Source organism: Eumetopias jubatus, unplaced genomic scaffold (genome assembly GCF_037043125.1).
Source record: "Eumetopias jubatus isolate StellerSeaLion01/CBP00866 unplaced genomic scaffold, mEumJub1_p1.0 scaffold_13, whole genome shotgun sequence".
NCBI classification, from domain to species: Eukaryota; Metazoa; Chordata; class Mammalia; order Carnivora; family Otariidae; genus Eumetopias; species Eumetopias jubatus.
The window spans coordinates 52,959,215-52,983,641 of NW_028274819.1; the positions used below are offsets into that span (position 1 = coordinate 52,959,215).

Consider the following 24,427-nt stretch of genomic DNA (forward strand, 5'->3'; position numbering starts at 1 on the left):
TCTCAGTGGAAATGTAAAATGGTACAATCACTTTGGAAAATGGTACAACCACTGTGGAAAACAGTTTGGCAATTAAAAATTAAACAAATACCTCCAGTATGATCTAGCCATTTCATTACTAAGTATTTACATGGGAGGAAAAAAAAACACAACACGTCCAAACAAAGACTTACATGTTCATAGCAGCTTTATTTGTAACAGTCAATTCTGGAAACATCCTAAATGTCCATCAAGAGATGAATGGATAAACAAACTATGACATAATTACACAATAAGATGCTACCCAACAATAAAAGAATTAAGTTACTTATATATGCTAGGGCATGGATGAATCTCAAAATAATTGTGTTGTGTAAAATAAGCCAGACAAGAAAAGGACTACATATTGTATGATTCTATTTATATAAAATTCCAGAAAATGTAAACTAATGTAGCATAAAGCATTTCAGTGGTTGTCTGGGGACTGGAGCAAGGGGTGACCAGGAGAGATGGGAGTGAGGGATTTTAAAAGGGTATAAGGAAACTTTCGGGGGTGATGAATTTGTTCATATCTTGATTGTGGTGTGGTTTTGTGGCTGTGTACATGTCAAAACTTATCAAACTGTACACTTTAAGTGTGCGCCATGTGTTGTATATCAATTATACATCAATAAACTATTAAAGATGAAATTAAATACACCCAAGGGCTGGAGGCAAAAAATACCTAAGTCCCATACCACAGGTCTTAAGTGGCTGAAATGTCTAAGGTGAGATGCTGTGACAGCCGTGGAGGTGTGGTGTTCAAATCTCCTTCACAAGAGCCTGCTGCTGGGAGCACAGCTCACTGACAGGACCAGCTGCAGCCTCTCTGGCTCCACCTCCATGTTAGCGGGAAGGCCACACTTGTCCAGGCTACCCCCAGCTAATGGTTTAGTACTGACCCATTCCTGCCAATGTAGGAGCCTTCTGATGAGAAACCTTCGCTTGGGGCTGCTCCTTTGGCCTGGCCAAAACTTTCTCAGAACCACACTTCTGTACTGACACATTCCAGATATGTGGAAATAGAGAGCCCAGTGGGTTGGATGCTCCAATCACCAAGATAACAAGATCCTAATCCTCTCAGCTTTGGCAGGGATTAAAGGCATTAGGGAGGTTATTCTGCTCACCTACCACCCTGTGAGAACATATGGAGGATCCATGAACGGATCTCCTTGGTCTTGGCTCCATAGACAACAGGGTTGACCACAGGTGGTAATAGATAGATATTAGCCATAATCACATGGAGCAGGGAGGTAGGGCCCCCCAGCCTGCGCACCACCGAGAACCCGATGAGGGGCACACAGAAGACCAGGACAGCACAGAGATGGGAGATGCAGGTGTTGAAATCCTTGAGTGCTGCCCCCAGAGAAGACAACTCCAACACAGTCTTCAGGATGAGAATGTAACAGAGGCCAATGAAGAGGGAGTCCACACCCATCACTGAGAGGATAATGAAGAGTCCGTATACTACACTGACCATGGTGTCAGTACAGGACAACTTCATAATATCTTGGTGCAAACAGAAGGAGTGTGCGACAGTATGTGTTTGGCAGTATGACAACCGCTTCAGGATGAAGGGCAGAGGGAAGAAGAAAACAAATCCCCTGGTCAGGGCAGCTAGTCCAATCTTGGCCACAGTAGGCCCTGTGAGCACAGAAGCATGCCACAGTGGATGGCAGATGGCCACAAAGCGGTCAAAAGCCATGGCCAGCAGGACAGCTAACTCCATGGCTGACAGAGCATGGATAAGGAACATCTGGGCCAGACAAACATTGAATCCTATCTCTTGGATGCCTGTCAGGAAGAGGCTGGCCATCTTGGGCATGGTGATAGAAGACAGGACTAGGTCAATGGTTGGAAAGCATGGCCAGGAAGAGGTACATGGGCTCATGCAGGTGCCTTTCCACACGGATGATGAGGACAATGGCCAGGTTGCCCAGAGTGGCCAAGGCATACCTAAAACACAGTGGAAAAGCCAGCCAAAAGTGTGTTAGGCCCCAGACCAGGGATGCCCACCAGCAGGAAATACACTGGGTGTACCAGAGTTCCATTTGGAGTGGTCATGACAGGAACGAAGTCCTGAGGGCCTCTGCATGCCAAGTCCAGGGTCTATGAAGGGGAAAAGGAGAAACACCATTCAGTCATAGCTCAGAGGAGAGAAAGAAATTACAAGGAAAGGGCACTGGAGTCATGATGACAGCAGCAAACAGAAGATGAAGTACTTGTAATTCTGAACTCCAGCCTCTCTGTGGAGAGTCTCTTTCTACACACTTCCCAGTGTCCCATTAATCTCAGTGTGTGACAACCCACTCAGAAAACATGCAACAGCTCTTCCTTTCCAGAGCTGAAGCTGTGGACCAGGGCACTGCTCTTAACCACTTCTCCAACACAGTGGACCTGCAAAGAATGTTCCACACCGAACCCAGTTCTTCTAGTGCATGTGAGGGTAAAGACCATTTGGGTCCAGAGTGTAAGGTTCAGTCTGTGATTGCCTTTAACATCCACTCTAATCTGATTAAGGGCAGAAAGCAGGGGTTCTGTCTGGTATGGGGTTTCAAGAGACAGATTTATGGTTAGGCCTGAGGAGCATTTCCCAAACTTTCCTGATAGATTAATCTGAAGCAGTTATTGAAAACACTATTCCCAAGGTCTGACTCCAGGCCCAGAGGGTCCAGAAATCTGATTAAAAACAGTAATTCCTTTCTCCCCAGATAAATTTTGTTTTTAATCAGGGAAATTTGTGAAAAGCAGTTCTGGTGTTCCGAGAGGTGGGGAGAGGGCAGTGAAGAAAGATTATCATTTCTAGCCCCCAAAAAAGAAAAGAACAGAATTTTTCATCATGATCTCTGGAGAGCTGCATGAGAGTCAGTCCTAGATTGTGCTTGGCTGAGGTGTGACATGGAAAGGAGATACATGGGAAGAAAAGCGGTCCATGCTGCAGCTGGTGCTATGTGGTGTCCACAGGCACGTCCCCCTTCCACCACTACTCTCCCAGGTGATCACATAACCACGAGGCTCAACTTCCTTAGTCTCATATACCGCTCTGTTCTAGGGCTTCTGTCCTGAGATCCAACCCTATAAGCTGCTGCCTCTTCATATTTCTACTCGGATAGCCTATGGGCCTCACACTCATCTTGCCCCAAAAGGAACCCCTTCCAAATGGTACCTCCCACTCACCCAAGTCATCCAGGTCAGGACAGTTAGTCCCATCCTGACTTTTCTGCTCTTTTATCTCCTCATGTGATTTTAGTTTTGCAACTAATCTATTATGACCCTTCCTCCTATTTAACACACGCTCTTTTCCTCCCAATCTCATTATATCATCCACTCTGCTCTGATTATGAAAAGATCTTCCTAACTCACCTGTCTCCAAACCCAGATATTTCAATGCATCTTCTGCATCACTGCTATCAAAACAGCAAAACTAGACATGTCAGGCTCCTCTCTTAACAAGTTACTGGTGACTCCCGGGGGGCGGAGCAAGATGGTGGAGGAGTAGGAGACCTAGATTTTGTCTGGTCTCAGGAATTCAGCTGAATAGGGATCAAACCATTCTGAACAACTACGAACTCAACAGGAGATCAAAGAGGAGAGTAGCAACAACTATCTGAACAGAGAAGCGACCACTTACTGGAAGGTAGGACGTGCGGAGAAGTGAATCTGAGGCGATATTCGGGAGGATAGACGGCGGGGGAGGGGCCTCCGCCAGCCGCTTCTGGCAAGTGCTAGAGCCGCGGAGCACAAAATCGGAACTGTTAGAAGTCGGCTCCGCGGAGGGACGTCGCTGCAGTGGCTAAGCAGGGGGTGGAATCCTCCCGGGACAGTGTGGTCTCAGGACCCTTGGGGTCACAGAAAGACCGGGGGAGCCTGAGTGCGCCAGAGCTCCCAGGTATCAGAGCAGGGAAGCCGGCTGCAGAGACGGAGCTGAGGCGCAGACTCTCAGCTCGGGGTTGCCATAGACTGTGATCCGCGGCCCAGTCGGGCCACTGCTCCTGCAGCAGGGACCCAACAAGCGGCAGATCCGGGGAGACTCCCCTTCCTTCCCGGGGAGGAGCGGCGCGGGAGCGCACCGCAGGGATCTGCTGGGTTTGGAGACTCCACACGGGGTCGGGTGCCAGAGATAGCAACGCTCAGTCACAGGCCGGGTGAGCACGGAGAGCGGCCGGAGACCGGGAAACGGGAGTGACTGCTTTTCTCTGGGGGCGCACTGAGGAGCAGGGCCCCGAGTTCTCAGCTCATCCGGGTGGAGATTGGGAGGCCACCATTTTTGCCCTGGTCCTCCAAGGCTGTATGGAGAGATTGCAGGGAACAAAAGCTCCTGAGATCAAACCCGAGCAGCTTGCTTAGCCCGGACCGACAAGGGCGGGGCAATTCAGCCTCTGGCAAAGACATTTGGAAACCACAGCAACAGGCCCCTCCCCCAGAAGATCAGCACGAAGAGCCAGCAAGCCAAGACCAAGTTTACCGATCAAGGAGAACGGGAGAACTCCAGCGCTAGGGGAATACTGCACATAGAATTCATGGCTTTTTTTTACCATGATTCATTAGTTCATGAAAGTTAATTTTTGTTAACTGCTTTTTTTTTCTTTTTCCCTTTTTCAACCAACATCTTATCAATCTCTTAAAAAAAATTTTTTTATTTTTCATTTTTAGAGTCATATTTTATCCCTTCATAGTAGTGACCCTTATTTTTGGCATATATATATAAGTTGTTCTCTCTTTAAAATTTTGAGATAGTTTCTTCTAACAGATCAAAATATACCCTAAATCACTAGTGTATGGCTCTGTTCTAGTCTCCTGCCTGATCACATTCTCTCCTTTTCTTTTTTTTTTTAAATCTTCTTTCTTTTTTCAAACAACTTCTTATATTATCAAGTCCTTTTATAAAATCTTTTATAATTTTCATCTTTACAGTCATCTTCTATCCGTTCATTGTATCAACCATTATTTTGTACATATATGTCTTTCTTCCTTTAAAATTTTAGGAGGCACTTTTCTCTAACAGACCAAAATACGCCCAAAATCTAGTGTGTGGCACTGATCTATGCACTAGCCTGATCGTATTTGATCATATTCTGCTTTTTTTGTATTGTTCTGTTTTTGTTTTTATCTTTTTTTTTCTTTTTTTCTTTTTTTTCTTTTTTCTTTCTTTCCCTTTCTTTTCCCCTGGTTTCAGGTCTTTTCTGATTTGTATACAGTATATTTGCTGGGGACGTTGTAAACCTGTTAGCATTTTGTTCTCTCATTCATCTATTCTCCTCTGGACAAAATGACAAGACGAAAAAAATCACCTCAGCAAAAAGAACAAGAGGTAGTGCCGTCAGCCAGGGACCTACTCAATACGGACATTAGTACGATGTCGGACCTAGAGTTCAGAATCATGACTTTAAAGATACTAGCTGGGCTTGAAAAAAGCGTGGAAGTTATTAGAGAAACCCTTTCTGGAGAAATAAAGGAACTAAAATCTAACCAAATCGAAATCAAAAAGGCTATTGATGAGGTGCAATCAAAAATGGGGGCACTAAATGCTAGGATAAATGAGGCAGAAGAGAGAATCAGCGATATAGAAGACCAAATGATGGAAAATAAAGAGGCTGAGAAAAAGAGAGATAAACAGCTACTGGATCACGAGGGCAGAATTCGAGAGATAAGTGATACGATAAGACGAAACAACATTAGAATAATTGGGATCCCAGAAGAAGAAGAGAGAGAGAGAGGGGCAGAAGGTATATTGGAGCAAATTATAGCAGAGAACTTCCCTAATGTGAGGAAGGAAACAGGCATTAAAATCCAGGAGGCACAGAGAACCCCTCTCAAAATCAATAATAATAGGTCAACACCCGGACATCTAATAGTAAAACTTACGAGTCTCAGAGACAAAGAGAAAATCCTGAAAGCAGCTCGGGAGAAGAGATATGTGACCTACAATGGTAGAAACATTAGATTGGCAACAGACCTATCCACAGAGACCTGGCAGGCCAGAAAGGACAGGCAAGATATCTTCAGAGCACTAAACGAGAAAAATATGCAGCCAAGAATACTATATCCAGCTAGGCTATCATTGAAAATAGAAGGAGAGATAAAAAGCTTCCAGAAAAAACAAAAACTAAAGGAATTTGCAAACATGAAACCAGCCCTCCAAGAAATATTGAGAGGGGTCCTCTAAGCAAAGAGAGAACCTAAAAGCAGCAAAGAGCAGAAAAGAACACAGACAACAGACAGTTAACAGTCACCTTACAGGTAATACAATGGCACTAAATTCATACCTTTCAATAGTTACCCTGAATGTAAATGGGCTAAATGCCCCAATCAAAAGACACAGGCTATCAGATTGGATTAAAAAACAAGACCCATCAATATGCTGTCTGCAAGAGACTCATTTTAGACCCAAAGACACCCCCAGATTGAAAGTGAGGGGGTGGAAAACCATTTACCATGCTCATGGACACCAAAAGAAAGCTGGGGTGACAATCCTTATATCAGACAAACTAGATTTTAAAACAAAGACTGTAATAAGAGATGAGGAAGGACACTATATCCTACTTAAAGGGTCTATCCAACAAGAAGATTTAACAATTGTAAATATCTATGCCCCTAACATGGGAGCAGCCAATTATATAAGGCAATTAATAACAAAAGCAAAGAAACACATTGACAACACTACAATAATAGTGGGGGACTTTAACACCCCCCTGACTGAAATGGACAGATCATCTAAGCAAAACATCAACAAGGAAATAAAGACTTTAAATGAAACACTGGACCAAATGGACTTCACAGACATATTCAGAACATTCCATCCCAAAGCAACGGAATACACATTCTTCTCTAGTGCCCATGGAACATTCTCCAGAATTGATCACATCCTAGGTCACAAATCAGGTCTCAATCGGTACCAAAAGATTGGGATCATTCCCTGCATATTTTCAGACCACAATGCTTTGAAACTAGAACTCAACCACAAGAGGAAAGTCGGAAAGAACTCAAATACATGGAGGCTAAAGAGCATACTACTAAAGAATGAATGGGTCAACCAAGAAATTAAAGAAGAATTAAAAAAATTCATGGAAACCAATGAAAATGAAAACACAACTGTTCAAAATCTTTGGGATACAGCAAAGGCAGTCCTGAGAGGAAAGTATATAGCAATACAAGCCTTTCTCAAGAAACAAGAAAGGTCTCAAATACACAACCTAACCCTACACCTAAAGGAGCTGGAGAAAGAACAGCAAATAAAGCCTAAACCCAGCAGGAGAAGAGAAATCATAAAGATCAGAGCAGAAATCAATGAACTAGAAACCAAAAGAACACTAGAACAGATCAACGAAACTAGGAGCTGGTTCTTTGAAAGAATTAACAAGATTGATAAACCCCTGGCCAGACTGATCAAAAAGAAAAGAGAAATGACCCAAATCAACAAAATCATGAATGAAAGAGGAGAGATCACAACCAACACCAAAGAAATACAAACAATTATAAGAACATATTATGAGCAACTCTATGCCAGCAAATTAGATAACCTGGAAGAAATGGGTGCATTCCTAGAGATGTATCAACTACCAAAATTGAACCAGGAAGAAATAGAAAACCTGAACAGACCAATAACCACTAAGGAAATTGAAACAGTCATCAAAAATCTCCCAAGAAACAAAAGCCCAGGGCCAGATGGCTTCCCAGGGGAATTCTATCAGACATTTAAAGAAGAATTAATACCTATTCTCCTGAAACTGTTCCAAAAAATAGAAATGGAAGGGAAACTTCCAAACTCATTTTATGAGGCCAGCATTACCTTGATCCCAAAACCAGACAAAGACCCCATCAAAAAAGAGAATTACAGACCAATATCCTTGATGAACATGGATGCAAAAATTCTTACCAAAATACTAGCCAATAGGATCCAACAGTACATTAAAAGGATTATTCACCAGGACCAAGTGGGATTTATTCCTGGGCTGCAAGGCTGGTTCAACATCCGCAAATCAATCAACGTGATACAATACATTAACAAAAGAAAGAGCAAGAATCATATGATCCTCTCAATAGATGCAGAAAAAGCATTTGACAAAGTACAACATCCTTTCTTGATCAAAACTCTTCAGAGTATAGGGATAGAGGGTACATACCTCAATATCATAAAAGCCATCTATGAAAAACCTACAGCGAATATCATTCTCAATGGGGAAAGGCTGAGAGCTTTTCCCCTAAGGTCAGGAACGCGGCAGGGATGTCCACTCTCACCACTGCTATTCAACATAGTATTAGAAGTCCTAGCCACAGCAATCAAACAACAAAAAGAAATCAAAGGCATCCAAATCGGCAAAGAGGAAGTCAAACTCTCACTCTTTGCAGATGATATGATACTGTATGTGGAAAACCCAAAAGACTCCACCCCAAAACTGCTAGAACTCATACAGGAATTCAGTGAAGTGGCAGGATATAAAATCAATGCACAGAAATCAGTGGCATTCCTATACACCAACAACAAGACAGAAGAGAGACAAATCAAGGAGTCTATCCCATTCACAATTGCACCCAAAACCATTCGATACCTAGGAATAAATCTAACCAAAGAGGCAAAGTATCTGTACTCAGAAAACTATAAAATACACATGAAAGAAATTGAAGAAGACACAAAGAAATGGAAAAACGTTCCATGCTCATGGATTGGGAGAATCAACATTGTGAAGATGTCAATGCTACCTAGAGCAATCTACACATTCAATGCAATCCCCATCAAAATATCATCCACTTTTTTCAAAGAAATGGAACAAATAATCCTAAAATTTGTATGGAACCAGAAGAGACCCAGAATAGCCAGAGGAATACTGAAAAAGAAAAGCAAAGCTGGAGGCATCACAATTCCGGACTTCAAGCTCTATTACAAAGCTGTCATCATCAAGACAGTTTGGTACTGGCACAAAAACAGACACATAGATCAATGGAACAGAATCGAGAGCCCAGAAATGGACCCTCAACTCTATGGTCAACTTACCTTTGACAAAGCAGGAAAGAATGTCCAATGGCAAAAAGACAGTCTCTTCAACAAATGGTGTTGGGAAAATTGGACAGCCACATGCAGAAGAATGAAACTGGACCATTTCCTTACACCACACACAAAAATAGACTCCAAATGGTTGAAAGACCTAGATATGAGACAGGAGTCCATCAAAATCCTAAAGGAGAACACAGGCAGCAACCTCTTCGACCTCAGCCGCAGCAACTTCTTCCTAGAAACATCACCAAAGGCACGGGAAGCCCGAGCAAAAATGAACTATTGGGATTTCATCAAGATAAAAAGCTTTTGCACAGCAAAAGAAACAGTCCACAAAACCAAAAGACAACCAACAGAATGGGAGAAAATATTTGCAAATGACATATCCGATAAAGGGCTAGTATCCAAAATCCATAAAGAACTTATCAAACTCAACACCCAAAGAACAAATAATCCAATCAAGAAATGGGCAGAAGCCATGAACAGACATTTTTCCAAAGAAGACATCCAAATGGCCAACAGGCACATGAAAAAGTGCTCAACATCCCTCGGCATCAGGGAAATCCAAATCAAAACCTCCATGAGATACCACCTCACACCCGTCAGAATGGCTAAAATTAATAAGTCAGGGAACGACAGATGTTGGCGGGGATGTGGAGAAAGGGGAACCCTCCTACACTGTTGGTGGGAATGCAAGCTGGTGCAACCCCTCTGGAAAACAGTATGGAGGTTCCTCAAACAGTTGAAATTAGAGCTACCATTCGATCCAGCAATTGCACTACTGGGTATTTACCCCAAAGATACAAATGTAGGGACCCGAAGGGGTACGTGCACCCCAATGTTTATAGCAGCAATGTCCACAATAGCCAAACTGTGGAAAGAGCCAAGATGTCCATCGACAGATGAATGGATAAAGAAGAAGTGGTATATATACACAATGGAATATTATGCAGCCATCAAAAGGAATGAGATCTTGCCATTTGCAATGACGTGGATGGAACTGGAGGGTGTTATGCTTAGTGAAATAAGTCAATCAGAGAAAGACATGTATCATATGACCTCACTGATATGAGGAATTCTTAATCTCAGGAACAAACTGAGGGTTGCTGAAGTGGTCGGGGGTGGGAGGGATGGGGTGGCTGGGTGATAGACATTGGGGAGGGTATGTGCTACGGCGAGCGCTGTGAATTGTGTAAGACTGTTGAATCACAGATCTGTACTTCTGAAACAAATAATGCAACATATTTTAAGAAAAAAGAAAAAGAAGAAGATAGCAGGAGAGGAAGAATGAAGGGGAGTAAGTCAGAGGGGGAGACGAACCAGGAGAGATGATGGACTCTGAAAAATAAACTGAGTTTCTAGAGGGGAGGAGGGTAGGGGGACGGGTTAGCCTGGTGATGGGTATTAAAGAGGGCACATTCTGCATGGAGCACTGGGTGTTATGAACAAACAATGAATCATGGAACACTACACCAAAACAAATGATGTAATATATGGTGATTAACATAACAATAAAAAATTAAAAAAAAACAAGTTACTGGTGACTCCCATAGCGCTCAAAGTTGAAAACACGTGGTCTGCATTCAAGGTCCTTCACGGGCTAGCTCAGACTTAACTTTATAGTCCAGCTTCTCAGTTTCCTTTTTCATTATGGATCACCCACCACTGCTACCACCACCACATATCTATTTGTCCCACACATGTAATTTCCCTGGATAAATTCACTCCCCTTGCCTTGTTTCTTAGGTGAAGGGTAGGAGGCTGGAAGTGGGGAGTCCTTTCAGGCTCAAGGGAGAGACATAGTTTGGAATGGGCCTCACAATGTTTGAAGAAACTCCTCTTTGGTTGATCGCTGAACAAGGTCTGGGATCCCAGCCGCTGTAATATGGGAAGCGCGCTCGCAGACAGACTTCTCCAAGTAACCAAGCGAGCTGAGCAGAGGCCCAGCTTCCTCCTGCAATGCTTTCTGGCTGGATCTCTAGGCAAGACTCCCTGCCGCGCCTCGCGCCACCCCCCTCCCTGGGCTGAGCCTGGCTCACTCAACAGCAGTGCCTCCGCCCAAAGCCATGGCACGTTTATAGCTTCTCCCGGGCCCTAGGGAGTGTGAGGGATGAAGAAGAGTAAATTACTCCAGGCTCCCTGGGAGCCACACTCCACTCAGGCACCCAAGAAAAGCTGAGCCCTGACTCCTACCCAGAGTGGCTGTGCTGATACTATTCTAAGGCTCAGGAGACTAGAGGGAAGGAGGGTGCCGTCAGGCGGAGAGAAGAGGGATGACCTGCGCTGGAAGCAAGGAGCAACTGAATGGAGGTGTGGGCAGGTACTAGAAAGAGCACAGCCATGGATACTTAGGCTCACACTCCCAAACGTGCTATCCAAGGGGATCCAGGCTGTGCTCCGTTAACAGCCTCCTGCTCCTTGATGCTGCCCCCTTGTGGTCAGATCGGAAAGTTGCAGCCTCCATAGTTGAGAGGGCCATAGCTCTGAGGATGACTTTTCAAGGACCGAGGACCTAACTCAGCGGTCTTGAATTTGAACTCCTTCCATTGCAGTACACTGCCCCTTCATTCTCCTTCCCTCTCAAGCCAACTCTTTCTTCCTTGAGCCATTTTTTTTTAAAGATATCATTTATTTATTTGACAAAGAGAGACACACAGCCAGAGAGGGAACACAAGCAGGGGGAGTGGGAGAGGGAGAAGCAGGCCTCCCGCCGAGTGGGGAGCCGGATGCGGGGCTCGATCCCAGGACCCCAAAATCACGACCCGAGCCCAAGGCAGATGCTCAACCAGCTGAGCCACCCAGGTGCCCCTCCTTGAGCCATTACTCATAGCTTCTGTCACACCAGAAATGGGACAGTGAACAGAGGTTATTTAAATGTGGGGCTCTGTCAGGAAACAGACATGTCCAAATTGGAGTCCAACCACTTGCTCATGATATGACCACCCTTAGCCTCAGTTTGATGTGAAAAATAAAATGAGATATTAGCAATTCTCCAGTGAATGTTTGTGTTCATTATTATTACTCAAAACAACTGGAAGAGCCAAAGAAATAGGAAATTCAATTGAGATAGTGCTACAACAGCCAAAGGAAAAAAATACATTGGGAAAGAACAGTGGACAGCAGTACAGAAGGCTGCTGAGAGATCAAGCACTATCGGGACTGAAAAGATCACTTGTTACCTTGAGAAAGTTTTGTGGGAAGAGATTCTTGAATGCATCAAGTGAGGAGTAAGCGGGCTGGGAAGAAAGGGAGAAAGCGGATGCAGACAACTCTTTGAGTAAGTTTGCATATGAAGGGAAGGAGTGAAACGGGAAATATGTGAAAACCTGATAGCTCTAAGGAGTTTTTAAATGTGTATTTGAGCTACACGAGATTGAACACAAGTATATGGAGTTAATAGAGAAGCTCCCTGTTCTTAACATTCCTGGTGGGGATCTTTAAGGCTATGACCCTTCAGCCTCTATATAGTAACCGTGAGAAATCTTACCTGTTCTCATAGCCTCTATTACCAAAACAGGCCAGACTAATATTCTGAACAGCAGACATGGTAATGTCTATTGGAAATCACCATTTTGGTGCTCCTCAGGGACCTCAAACTCAATGCCTCCAGCTAAACTCATTATCTCTGATCCCCAGTCTACGCCCCCAATCTATGTTTTCTGTTGCCTGTCACAAAATGACTGTTACCCAGTATTAACCACTCCATTTTAGATGCTGCTTCTACAAGGAAATCTCTCCGGTAAGAAAATGTTCTCTTGGGGTGCCTGAGTGGCTCAGTCATTAAGCGTCTGCCTTCGGCTCAGGTCATGATCCCAGTGTCCTGGGATCGAGTCCCACATTGGGCTCCCTACTCAGTGGGGAGCTTGCTTCTCCCTCTCCCACTCACCCTGCTTATGCACTCTCTCTCTTGTCAAATAAAATCTTTAAAAAAAAAAGACAATGTTCTCTTATTTCCAAGGGTATCTAAATTCCATTTGTAGATGAATAATGCCATTGTATTTTGTTAGAAGATACTGATGGATGTGTCAATACCAAGCCACAAACACCCACCATGAAAGGAGAGCATGGTTTTTACCTGAAGATAAAAATGATTTCTTGTGTTAACAACCTGTAATACGGTAAGAAAAAGAAATGTATGAGATTTAGAAAAAAATTAATCATTATTTGTGGATTAATGATTATATATGTATAAAAATCCAAAAGAATCCATTGATAAGTAATTTAAATTAATAAGAAAGTATATAAAGGTTGCTGAATACTGATAATGTGAATAAGTAAATATATAAAAGTTGCTAAATACAAGGTCAATGTACAAAATTCCACTATATTTCTTTATAAAATACACATGATTTTTTTTAAAACATTTACAATGGCATAGAAAAATCACATTATCTAAGAGTAAATCTAACAAAGGTACAGAGCACCTTCTATACAGAAAACCAGAAGGCATCCTTAAAAACAAACTGAGGGTTGCTGGGGTAGAGAGGGATGGGAGGGATGGGGTGGCTGGGTGATGGACACTGGGGAGGGTATGTGCTATGGTGAGCACTGTGAATTGTGTAAGACTGATGAATCACAGACCTGTACCCCTGAAACAAATAATACATTATGTTAATAAAAAAAAGAAGGCATGCTTAAAAGAAATTGAGGAATAAATGGAAGAAAAAAACTATGTTCTTCTATAGGAAAACTCAATAATGCAAAAAACTTAATTATCTCCCCAAAATTTTTCTACACATTCAATGCACTCTTAATAATATCCTAACAGCTCATTTTGTAGAATTTGATAAGCTTAATTAAAAATGTATAGAAAATATAAATGGCTTTATATTTAAACACTCTTGAAGAATGGAACCAACATGGGAAAACTTGATATATCAAATCTCAAGACTTATATAAAGCTATAGTAATTATGAAAGTGTGATATTGGTTCAGGGTAGACAATTGAGCCAATGAACAAAAATAAAAGCCCAGAAGTACATCTACTCATTTAAGGCCAGTTGGTTTTTGTTTTTGTTTTTGTTTTTGTTTTCGTTTTTTAAGATTTATTTATTTATTTGAGAGACAGCACATGAACGCACACAAGCCGGAGGGCCAGAGGGAGAGGGAGAGGGAGAATCTCAAGCCAACTCTGCACTGAGTGCAGAGCCCAACATGGGGTTTAATCGCAGGACCGTGAGATCATGACCTGAGCCGAAACCAAGAGTCAGACGCTTAACCAACTGTGCCACCCAGGCACCCCAATGACCAGTTGTTATATGACAATGGTAGCACAACGGAGCAATGAGGAAAGGATATTTTTAATAAATGATACTGGAACTGCTGGATATCCATATGGAAAAAAATGAAATTTGAGCCCTAAACTCATACCACTCACAAGTATCAATCCTTCACAGATTATAAGTAGACCTATAAAAGGCAAAGCAATTATACTTTCCAAAGTAATATAAAAGAATATTTTCATGACCCTGGGTAAAGATTGATTTCTTAATGCCAGCTAATTCATTCATGGATATTTATTTGTATGTGACAGGCACTCTTCGAATTGATGGAAATATATCAGTGAACAGAACAGACAAATGCTTTTGTGGAGCTTACACACTACCCACTGTGATTTAGCATTACTTTGTAGGTATAGCTGTCTAAATGTATGCCAAATAGTCTCCTTTTCTTAGAGTTCAGAAATTTTATCTGAAATTACCTAGGTATGGATCTTTCACTTTATGAATGAGTGAGCATCTTAAGACTTGGGTCTTTATGGAAATTTTTTCCTAGTTATTTCCCTGATTATTGATTTCATTCCATCTCCATCCCCTCCTTTCCTTCCTTCTGGAATGCCTATATTTGCCCTCCAAGTCTCTTGTCTTTTCTTGCCTATGTCTATATATTTGCTGAAAAACAAAGAACTAGGCATGACCAATTGGAGAGATTGTCCCAGAATATTGTGCAAAAAGACAATGGCTACTCTGTTTTATTCAGTTTCTCTCTCTCTTTTTTTTAATTTACACCTCGGAGTTTTAGGGAATCAAGAACATGCTCCTATCTCTTCTCCCTGTTGGTTCAAAACAACCAAACATTCCCCGCAAAATTTGCACACTTTGCCTTACTGTTATTGTTTCAAATAATTTGCTATTGTTTGCATATTGCTTTTCTTCTGTAGCCATCTTCTTGTTTTAAGACAATAGGATTTTCTCAGCTCTCACTAATGTTATGCTTTTATTTTAAGGTTCTCTCACTTCTTCCCTGTATTTACTGGGCCACTTGGTTTGATTTCTCATTTCTGTTCTCTTTTTTTTCAAGCTCTGATATTTTTCCACATTACTAGCTTCCTTTTATCTGTTCATGGTTATGAATGATGGTTTGACAAGTCACTCTTCTTAGCTGACATATGTTCTCATAACATTCTGCCTTTTCAATGAACAGTAGATTGGGCTTTTTTTTTTAAGATTTTATCCATTTATTTAACAGAGACACAGCAAGAGAGGGAACACAAGCATGGGGAGTGGGAGAGGGAGAAGCAGGCTTCCCTCTGAGCAGGGAGCTCGATGCAGGGCTCGATCCCCAGACCCCGGGATCGTGACCTAAGCTGAAGACAGATGCCCAACGACTGAGCTACCCAGGTGCCCCTAGATTGGGCTTCTTCCTAGGAGGGTTATAAGGAATAGCTCAGGTGAGCTGGCCACTCATACTCTAAGACCCATAGAGACGTGAGGCATAGCTCTTTCCACAGGTGCCAAATACTGGAGGCTCTGAAGCGAGGGACTCCGTGCATGGTTTCATGACAGCTTTCCCTCTACCTTATTCTCAACAGATTCACAGGAATCCCTAATTTTAGAATGAATTTTTCTCTCTTTTGTGTGACAGGATTGTATATTCTTGATAAATTTTATCTTCTTAGTTGAATTTTTAGACACAGAATTAGAAAGCAGAAATCAAAGTTAAGTTGCCATCTTCCCAAAACCCTCCTGAATGCAGGGTTGTGGAGCCAGGGAATCACCTTGGAAGGCAAGAAACTCTCCCATTACATCAAATGGTAAGAGTGGAGTAATTCTAAGTAGGCTAAGGGTGAATTCATTAACCCCAAAGTCGGTAGAGATTTAGTGAGGGCATTTTAGGTCTCTGGGATGTTACTACTATGAATTAGTAAACAGCATTACATACAATTCCCCCAATTTTGGTTGTTTTCTTCTTTAAGCTATATCCGGGATTAAGGTAGGACTAACTTGTAAGTAACTGCATATCTTGTCCAAAATCTGCCTATGGGCATTGACTGTGTATCAAAAATTATATTTGATTCCATTTATTAGTTAAACCCTGATCAAAGCTATAGATTTCAGAGATCTAGAATGTGGTTCCAAGAATAATAAGTGTCATTAGTAAGTAGATAAGAAGCAGTCTCGTTTTGAATTGCTGGGTGGCAAGAGGTGTGAATAAAATCATCATAAATCCTCAGGTCAATAAATAATTAAAGGAAATCTATAATAAGAATGCCATTGCTTTGTAATCAGATTGGCATAGACACAACAGTGGCAGTTGTATGCTTATCTTAGCAGGTAAAATAATGACGGTATGTATTAACGACAAGATAGAGGGATACCTGTGATCATTAGAAGTGATAATAGATAAAATAAGAGTGTGTCAGAAATTGAAGGAGGAGAAGATCCTCCTTAGGAGCTGAGTTGAAAAAGCAAGTGAGGGAGCACTGGAAAACATTCTGATCCAGTAAATGCATTGCTTCTACAAGTGGTAGAGAAAATATGGAGCTAATGTTAGAAGTTTAAAAAAAAAAAAATGCTGGACTTGCTTGAACTGACAGGAAAACAAAAAGAGAGAAATGCAATAGTAAAGGAAGTTAGAGTCATATCTTACTAACCAGGAAGAGCTAACAACATTTATAGAAGTTCTGGAAAATATAAAAGCTCAACGAGAAGAAGTAAGAATATAGGAAGACATAGCAAGGCCAGGATAGGCCACTGTAGGTCCCTGAAGCCTTAAGCTCCAGAAGAAATCAGCAGCTGTGGTTCAGGAATGAGCTGATCACGATTTTTCTAGCACATGAAATATAAACAATAATGGGAAACCGCACAAGAAAGCCAGACTCACAGATCTAAGGAAGTCCAGCACAGTAAGTAGCTGTGGTAGCCACTTCGGCGAGAGCAGGAGTCCTTGTAATCCTATAGCAGATACAAAGAAATACAAAGAAAAAAAAGCAGTTAATAAGGATTGTGGAAAATGTTGGGCCCTAATCTTCGACTGAAATTTGTTTTTGTTGAATATCATGCATCCGGCTCAAAAGAAAGTAGGTGTTGTATCCTCAGAAAAAGCATTCTCTCCATGCTGCAGTTGGGACGCTTGGAAAGTATGGGGACAGAGAGGGTGATGGAAAGGAAAATGTGCAGGTTTTATAATACGCACAGTAATACTTGAGGGAAGAATAGGACGTTGAAAACTTCTAAGTTGAGAAAACAGAAGTTTTTCATAAACCATTCCCAAAAAGAAGATTGTTTATATAAACAAAGGTTTTTTGTTTGTTTGTTTTTCCCATGTTGTGTGGGAACCATAGCATCACTCCTCTAACTTCTTAGAGACACTCCTGAGTCTGGCTCTAGACACCAATGGGCACAGACTGACAAAACAATTTCGAAAACTTGAAACCACCAATCCCTTGTTTTTCCTTTCTGCCCCCTCCATAGATAACATATTTCTCTGTAAGGACTATGGCCTGTGATGGCCACATGCGTTCGAACATCCTTTTGACTAGGGAAATGCTATTGTACAATGTGGTGGCCACATTTTGTTCTGAGAACTTATGTGTGTTTTCTAAATTTTATGAATATGGAGTTGGTGTATGTGGTGAATATTTGTCATTCATTGTGGCTACTCAGCATCTGAATTGGTCTTCCTGTTTGAGGAATTTCCCTCAGTATGGTTCTACATCTCCCTAAGATGGTAGCCATAAACTCAGCTTCCTGGCTAATCAATTTTTCTACCGTAATAAAAACCTCAAAATCACAGGGGCTTACAACAAATATTTTTTCATTCATGTCCTCAGCTACAGGTGGACTGCTGGGACTCTGATCCACAGGTCTTCTCATCCAGGACCCTAGCTGAAGGAGGAGCTCCTCTTTGGGACCTGTCTTTACTGTGGCGGAGGGAAAATATGAAGAAGTGGTGCAAGCGTGTCTCATAAATCTTCTGTAGGAAACTGAAACATGTCCTTAGCTCCCATTCCAACGATCCAAGACAGTCACATAGCCAAGTCTGATAAGGGCCTGGGGCAATATTCTCCACCTATAGGGAGGCACTCTGAGTCATAGGCCATGGATGGGGTTGGACATTGCCCTTACAAGAAAATCGATGGGAACGATAATTCAATCTACTACCATGGGATCTAAGTGCTGTCAATCATGTAAACCTGCAAGAAGCAGACTCGGAAGCTAAGAACATAAAGCAGATGCTACATTGAATCATGCTGGCGAAAATCAATAGAAGAATCCATCTTCTAGAGAAAGCAGAGTATAGAGAGTATAGTGAGATAGAGATAGAGAGTATAGTGACAGCTTCTTCTTTTTTTTATGGTTTTCCTTTTTATTTAATCAAAGACTAGTGGATAAACATAAATACAGCACAATTACTTCAGATCATTCTTTGTATTGTATACACACAGACCGACGAACGTAATCTGAAAGAAACCTGCAGTCGGCAATGAAATGCATACAGCTTTTCCTTCCCTCACTCAAAAAAATTTAAAAACACACAAAGTTAGAATTTATCAGCACACACTCTCCTGTGACAAATGATTCAGACATAAATAATGGGTGCAAAGAAACCATATGCTAACATATGTAGAACCTTTGTTAATGAAAACCCAGAAGCAGCCATAAAGATGAAGATACATTCAGTGACTGGTAACTAGTTGTGCCCTGAGGGGCGCCATCGACAGAGATCGAGCTGCAGAGAAAAGCTATGTACACACACAGTGAGAAAATAAACTGCAAGATCAATGCATGCATGTTTAATACTGGAAAAATCACGGCCCTCCAAAATTTCGCCACATTTGTTATAAAAGCCCTCTGCATCCAACTAAAATTAAAATGATCTTAAAAGGATAATACTTGTAAAGTTTACTTAACTTTTCAGCCACAGAAACTGCAATGGAAATAAATGTTCAGAGTCATTTTCAAAACAAAGACAAAAATCTATTCGTCTGATGACATGCATGATTAAAAGGTCTATGCAAGATACATTGCCCTACATTCCCAATGACTAGGAAAAAAAACCTCAAGTCAATTTTTAGTTTGCAGATGGTCAAAGGATTTTGTATTCCAGCAGGAGTTCAAATCTTCTGGATCTTTTCACCAACAACTACTGGATGTTCTTTTCTGATTTTCTCAGTAGCATCAGCTTTGTAATTCTAAGAGCAACTGCGTACATCGGAGTAACGGTGTACATCACAGCAAACATTTCCACACCGGCATTCAAACCCAGTAAGTCCCGCTTTCTTTCTACACATGAAACAGCGATTCTTTTTTTGTTTTGGTTTTTCAAGAGACTTGCTTTGCTCTTCAGATGGCTGCTAGGCCGTATCTGACACAGAAGCTTGCAGGTCTTCTGTTTCAGGTCCTGCTTTATCCACAGATGTACTGTCCAATTGGGAAGATGCTACAGATACTGATAAAAGTGACTGATTTGATACAGGGCTTGGCAGCACAGACGCAGACATGGAATCTAGCGGTTACTGAACGTCCGGGACACTGCCGTTTGTGCACTGGATGGGTAAAGATTCAGACAGACTACTGACAGGAGCTGCAGGGGGGGGGCTTTTCTGCCATTACTACTATTCTGTCTTTGAAGATGTTCTTTATAGCATACTGAACACATGCCATTTGTATGAGCGTTTCCACAAAATCTGCAGCCAGTGGGACAAAGCATAGACACTTGACAGTGACTAGTTTCTTGAGCCATGTTCCTCTGTTGCACACCAAAACCTCCACAATTTTCTGTTTGCTTTCTCTCAGACTGACTTCATTTGAAGCTGTCATAGTGACAGCTTCTAGTGCCCATGTTTGGGAGTAAGATCTGAGTTAACCATGCACAATGGAGGTAGTAGTGATATCTCTACCGGAGTGAACCTACAGAGTAGGGTGGTGATGTTCCTGCCTGTGTCATCCATGAGCTACCTAATATTCCTTAGTAAGTCCTTTTTCTGATTAAAATATGTTTCTGGCATTTTCAACTCTTATTATTAGTCAGCCTTTTGGCTGGCTGGCTCCGGACTCAGTCTTTTGCTATCCACGTCCAAGACAATGAGTTTGGCCAAATACCTCTAAACTCTATCACGCTCTGATAAAGAAACTATATCAATTTAATCTTTTCTACTGTAGAAATATGCCTTCTTTCCCATCACCTACTGAATAATACTATAATTATATAGTCGGCCACAAAATATTTTCCCAAAGCAAGGCCATCATGGCATTTTAAAAATAAGTTTTTATGCAATGTGGTCATAAAATAACAGCAAGCCTAAAAAAAAATTACAGTTGACCCTTGCACAATGCAGGGGTTAAGGGCACTAGCCACCCCACACATACCCTATTCAGTCAAAAATCCACATTTAACTTTTGACTCCCCCCAAATTTAACTACTAATACCCTACTGTTAGCCAGAAGCCCTGCTGATAACATAGTCAATTAACACACGTTTTGTATATTATATGTATTATATACTGCATTCTTACAATAAAGTAAACTAGAGAAAAGAAAATGTTAAGTAAATCATAAGGAAAAGAAAATACATTTACAGTACTGTACTCTACAAAATCTGTGTATAAGTGACCTGCACAGCTCAAACCTGTGTTGTTCAAGGATCAGCTGTACTTATATATTTAAAACTTCACTTGTGGTGACCATAGAATAACATAAAGACTTGTCGAATCACTGTGTTATACACCTGAAACCAATGTAATATTGTGTGTCAACTACACTCAATTTAAAAAAAAACAAAAAACAAAAAAAACCCTAATTCAACAATTTCTGTAGAAAACTAAATTCAAAACTGTAGTTACAGTTTATTAATAACAATGAAGGTGCCATTACAATGTACGGAATATAGTCTGACATAAATTTAGAGAAAGCTTTATACTCCCCAATAAATAAACTAAAAAGTAATGCAAGAATCAAGGGAAAAAAAGAAAATGAGCAAAAGCGAAATAAAGGAAAATACAATAAGGATAAAATCAGAAAAAAAGCAAGTTAAAATAACCATAAATTAACAGGTTCCTTGAATGGAACAATAAATTAGAACTTTGGCAATAAAAATAAGTCTTTCGGGGGGAAAAAAGTAGTGGTAAGTACATAATATTAGAGATCATAATCAAGAAAAAGCCTAGAAATGGAGAAAAATAAAAGTTAATACTTTTAATTTGGGTTGCTGGACCCAATTTCAACGTGCGAAGGAGTGGGGTGGTTTTTCCACAAGAACAAGCAATTCTCAGACATGAGCAGGGAGAGAATTCAACTCAATGCTGATAGTGTCTACCCCAAAATAGCATCAGATCCACAGGTTAAGGGTTCAGTCCTACAGGACTGCCTCCCCCCCCACCCACACACACAGGTTGTTACCTGTACTTCTACCTACTGGCTATAAACCACAGGTTTCCCCTTTGGGTTCAATTAATTTGCTAGAGCAGCTCACAAAACTCGGAAGCATTGTACTTACTAGATTACTGGTTTATTATTAATGCATATCACTCAGGAACAGCCATATGAAAGAGCTACAGAGGGCAAGGTCAACAGGAAGGGGTGCAGAGCTCCCATAAGCTCTCTAGGTATGCCACTCTCCCAGCACCTCCACACAGTTACCAACCCAGAAGCTCTCTCAACCCTATCCACTTGGGTTTTTATGGAGGCTTCATTATGTAGGCATGACTGATCAAATCATTGGCCACTGGTGATCGATTCAACCTCCAACCCCTTTCTCCTCCCCTGGATATCAGAGGTGCGGGAGAAGGTAGGACTGAAAGTTACAACCCTCTAATCATAACAGGGGTTCGCCTGGCTACCAGCCCCCATCCTTTCTTGAGGTCCAAAAGTCATCTCATTAACATAACAAAAGACACCTTTATGGTTCTCATCACATAGGAAATTCCAAAGGCTTCAGGAGCTCTGTGCCAAACATGGGAAAGAAGGCCAAATATATATCTCTTATTATAAATCACAATATCACAACTTTGCATAATTACACACTCATAAATTATGGAAACATTTACACTCTGAGGATAATAACTTAGTAAAACAAATTAAGAGTTGAAAGAAATCTAAATAGATACCAATATAATGAACTGTAAAGCTATTTCTTATTTTTTTAATCCAACATAACACTGATATCAAAACCAGTAACAGTATTTGTCTGGCTCCTTCTTCAGCCAACCATCCAGACACCTTGCTGTTTGTTATATGTAACTATTAGCAGTTGCTATTGTAATATATAGTTATATTTTCATATATAGATACACAAAGATATAAACATATCTTGGTAACTATACATAAAAATAATATATAAATATACATATTTATTTTTTAAAACATCTCACACACACATACATACTTCTATATTCCCATTCATGGCATCTCACACTTAAGCCACATTAAAGTAGGTCTTCTTCTTCCCACTATTGCTCCTTTCCTTTGCTTCTAGAGTTGCTCCCTTCTCTCTACTCCCTGTTCTTAGTCTCTTGTACAACTAAAACACACTCTCAGTGACTCCCCAGTCACTTTCACGGGCCTCCAGTGACTCAGGAGCACTTGCAAAAAAGGCTCTCCACATCCTCTAGACAGAATTCTAGGTTTTAGCTTCTAGGCTTCCCTTGCTCCTCTATCCCTGACTCTCTTTCTCTGCCTAAGTAAGAGTATTAACAAAGGTCTGTGGCTTTGCTGCTCTGAGCTGGGACTTCTTCTCTCTTACCTTGGGCTAACATTGACTGGATGTGAGAGGAAGGCCCTAACTTCCCCTACTTGGACTCTGGGGAAGTGTCCTCCTTGCTTTCTGGAAACTGAAGACAACCTAGAATACTGGAAGAACAGGAGGTCTTATTCTATTATAAAAGGTCCAGAAAGAGACTTTTGAGGTAGAGTGGGGCAACTACCCATTGTCTGAGGTGCACTCCTCTTAGCCCCACTCCTCACAGGTCTTTCTTCTGACTGCTTTGCCACTACCATGGGCAGCTCTCTCCTACCGTCTAAAGTTCAAGCTTAAGCTTGTATGAAGCTTAGTGAGGTCCCAGGGTTTGTACCAGCTTCCTGCCCCTTCCTTAGCCCTTCCTCAATGCCCTCACCTTCTTTCCTGACCCCCACCCAGTTCTCAATCTTTACTTCTCTTATGGTAACATTCCTTACCCACAGCCCAGACACCATCTCACAGCTAGCCACTCACCTTGTTGTCCTGGTCTGTGTTGGATTCAGGCAGGGGGTTGTGGTCTGCAGTCACAGCCATGGAATGTCTCCAAAACAGAGCCTTGCCTATATACACATGTCTGCTTTTCACAGCAAACAAGGCACCCTGAGTGAGGCTGGGAAGGACAGCTGCTCTGCAGGGGTGAGGGTGATGGGCGGATAGGCCTTCAAAAGCTCTCTGTCCAGCCTTCCCTTGGTGAACACAAGCCCTCTCCCCCAGCAACCTTAAGGTGCCTTTTTGTCTGGGCCCTTGAGAGTCAGTCATGGTCATGGACAATTGCAAGTTACAAATGAAAATGATCTCCCCATTAACTATTTTAACTTCACAGAAGCTCCAAAGTACCACCAACTTGATCTTGAGCTCCTGAAGAACAGAGACTATATGGCTCATAGTTGTAATCCCAGCACCCAGGACAAAATGTTGTGAAAAGCTGATGCTCAATAAATGTTTAAAGTGGCTTGTTTCACTTAACCCATTCACTCTTCTGTTAGGCAGCAATTTGTCCAGATCCTGGTAAGATGATCCAACTGAGACATCAGTTACCTCTTTTCTTCTTTTGTTCATAGCCCCATTTGTTTCAAGGATTTTCTGGTCCTCGCTCTTCAGAGTTTCAACCATGACCTGGGCCCTGACATTAGCATGAAGATCCAAAGAGTATCAGTCCCAACAATGAAACCTAGACCTGGGCTTCAATTGGAGCATTTCCTGGTTATTTTCCATGTGGACAGGACATGCCTTTATTTGCTTATTCAGTAAACACCTAAATATCAGGAAAAGGACAAGGTGCTGTAAGTGCAAAGAAAAACCCAAATCACTGCCTTAAGTAGCAGTTTGTGTGTGCACACGACCGAGTCTATGTGTTTGGGTGAGGTAGGGGTGCCAGTCATTTAAAATTAAAAGAAAAAAAATAATGACAATTTGTGACTGGGGATTCCACTTCTACTCTACCAGATCCCAGTATCTGTT

The 24,427-nt window shown here is 41.6% G+C and overlaps 1 protein-coding gene and 1 pseudogene across 1 annotated transcript; both read right to left on the reverse strand.

Annotated features, from left to right (window-relative positions):
* Positions 1–1,141: 1,141 nt before the first annotated feature.
* On the reverse strand, positions 1,142–2,155 carry LOC114218592 (olfactory receptor 51D1). Its single transcript, XM_028115765.1, is given in 4 exon segments — positions 1,142–1,873; positions 1,875–2,007; positions 2,009–2,103; positions 2,105–2,155. Coding segments are annotated over 4 exon segments (1,011 nt in total).
* Positions 2,156–19,295: 17,140 nt separating this feature from the next.
* Positions 19,296–19,975, reverse strand: LOC114218806 (AN1-type zinc finger protein 6-like; annotated as a pseudogene).
* Between the last annotated feature and the right edge of the window lie 4,452 nt (positions 19,976–24,427).